General features: G+C 48.8%; 1 protein-coding gene across 1 annotated transcript; it reads left to right on the plus strand.

Annotated features, from left to right (window-relative positions):
• On the plus strand, positions 1 to 393 carry LOC125504464 (the record flags this gene model as incomplete). The annotated part of the gene is given in 1 exon segment (XM_048666481.1): positions 1 to 393. A coding segment is annotated over 1 exon segment (98 nt), but the record flags the coding sequence as incomplete, so codon positions are not given.
• Positions 394 to 1,698: the final 1,305 nt, after the last annotated feature.

A 1,698-nucleotide genomic window follows, 5' to 3' on the forward strand; every position in this document is an offset into this window, starting at 1 on the left:
CCAACCCCAAAAAAGTCGCGTTGGGCATCCAAATTCACCCCAAAACGACCAACGACCACAGAGCCATCACCAAGCTTCTCGCTCGAGAAAAAATTTGAGTTTCACACTCACACCCTCCTCGAAGACAAAAAGTTGATCGCCATTATCAAAGGCCTTCATAATCAAATGGCACTCCCAGAAATTCAGGCCAAACTCGAGGAATTAGGATTCACCCCTTCAGAAATCCAATTCTATAGAATGGGCAACCGCAAAACGGCGACCAATATGGTCAAAATGCTCCTCCCTAAGGAGCAGACCAGCATCTTTGAGGTCAAGTACCTCCTAAATCTCGCAGTAGCTATCGAACCCCAAAGGCATCCCCAAACAAACATCAGGCACATTCCTCAGTGCAAGAGGTGCCAACAATTCGGCCACACAATGACAAACTGCATGGCAAAACCATTCTGCCACAAGTGCGCTCAACAGCACTTCTACTCAGAATGCAAAAAGCCGAGAGACATCCCGGCTAAATGCATAAACTGCGAGGGTCGCCATCCGGCAAGCTACTTCTCTTGCCCCAAAAACCCAAATTTCCTTGCCCAAAAGCAAGAAAAAGCCAAGACAGCCAGCTTTCAGAACAAAGTCTCACCTGGCATCTCCTACGCCGCCAAAGCTTCCGAAGCCCAGGCTCAAGCCCCCCCCAAGCCCGCCGCTTCAAACCCCCCTGTTCAAGCGGCCCAAAAAGCCCCCCGTGAATCCCAAAACGCCCCGCCCCGCGCCCCACAGAACACCCGCATTAACCCTGCGCTAATGCAATTACTCCTCATGCCTGAGAGCGAAATCCAGGCCAAAATCGACAAAATTGCTGCCATGATTGGCAATTGTCCGGCTCTTCAAGCACTGGCATGAATATAAAACCAGCCGGCGTCCACATCGTTTCCTGGAACGCTAACTCTTTGTACCCCAAAAAGTACGAATTTGAAGGCTACCTCCGGGAAGACGATGTGGACATCGCGTTAATCCAGGAGACTTTTCTGCAAACTCAAACACTTTCCAAATTAACAATTACAAAATCTACCGTAACGACCGCCCCAACAGTCGAGGGAGCGGCACTGCCATTATTGTCAAAAACTCCATTTCCCACTCCCCAAACCCCCTTATCGCCAACACCTCAATCGAACACACGTCGATCACCCTTAACATGGAAAACTCAGAGATCCTAATTATTTCGGCCTACAAACCACCCAATACACGTACAACCGAACTAGATTACTCGAACCTTCTAAATCGAAACATCCCGACACTACTCGCTGGAGATTTGAACTCCAAAAACACTTCCTGGGGCTGCAGGAAAACAAACCCTGAGGGGCGCAAGCTCCTCAACTACGCACAAGACTTACAATTCCAAATTCATGCTCCCTCAGAGCCAACACACTATGACCACAATACCCCCGACATTCTCGACATTGCCATTTCCAAAGACATTTACCACATCGTCCACGTTACAAACTCCGATTCTCTTAGTTCTGACCACAACCCTATCATAATCGACATTAACGTACAGTACACTAACAACCCGTTAGCCCCATAGCCCCAATTTCTTACACAGACTGGGACGCCCTTGCATACCACCTTGGAGAGGCTCAAATCTCTGTCCACCCTCCGCAAAACTTAGAAGACCTAAACAACTTAACAGCCCAAATCACTGATACCATCACC

Source organism: Dendroctonus ponderosae, unplaced genomic scaffold, assembly GCF_020466585.1.
Source record: "Dendroctonus ponderosae isolate FM_Combo_2020 unplaced genomic scaffold, Dpon_F_20191213v2 Dpon_F_20191213_1, whole genome shotgun sequence".
Taxonomy (NCBI): domain Eukaryota; kingdom Metazoa; phylum Arthropoda; class Insecta; order Coleoptera; family Curculionidae; genus Dendroctonus; species Dendroctonus ponderosae.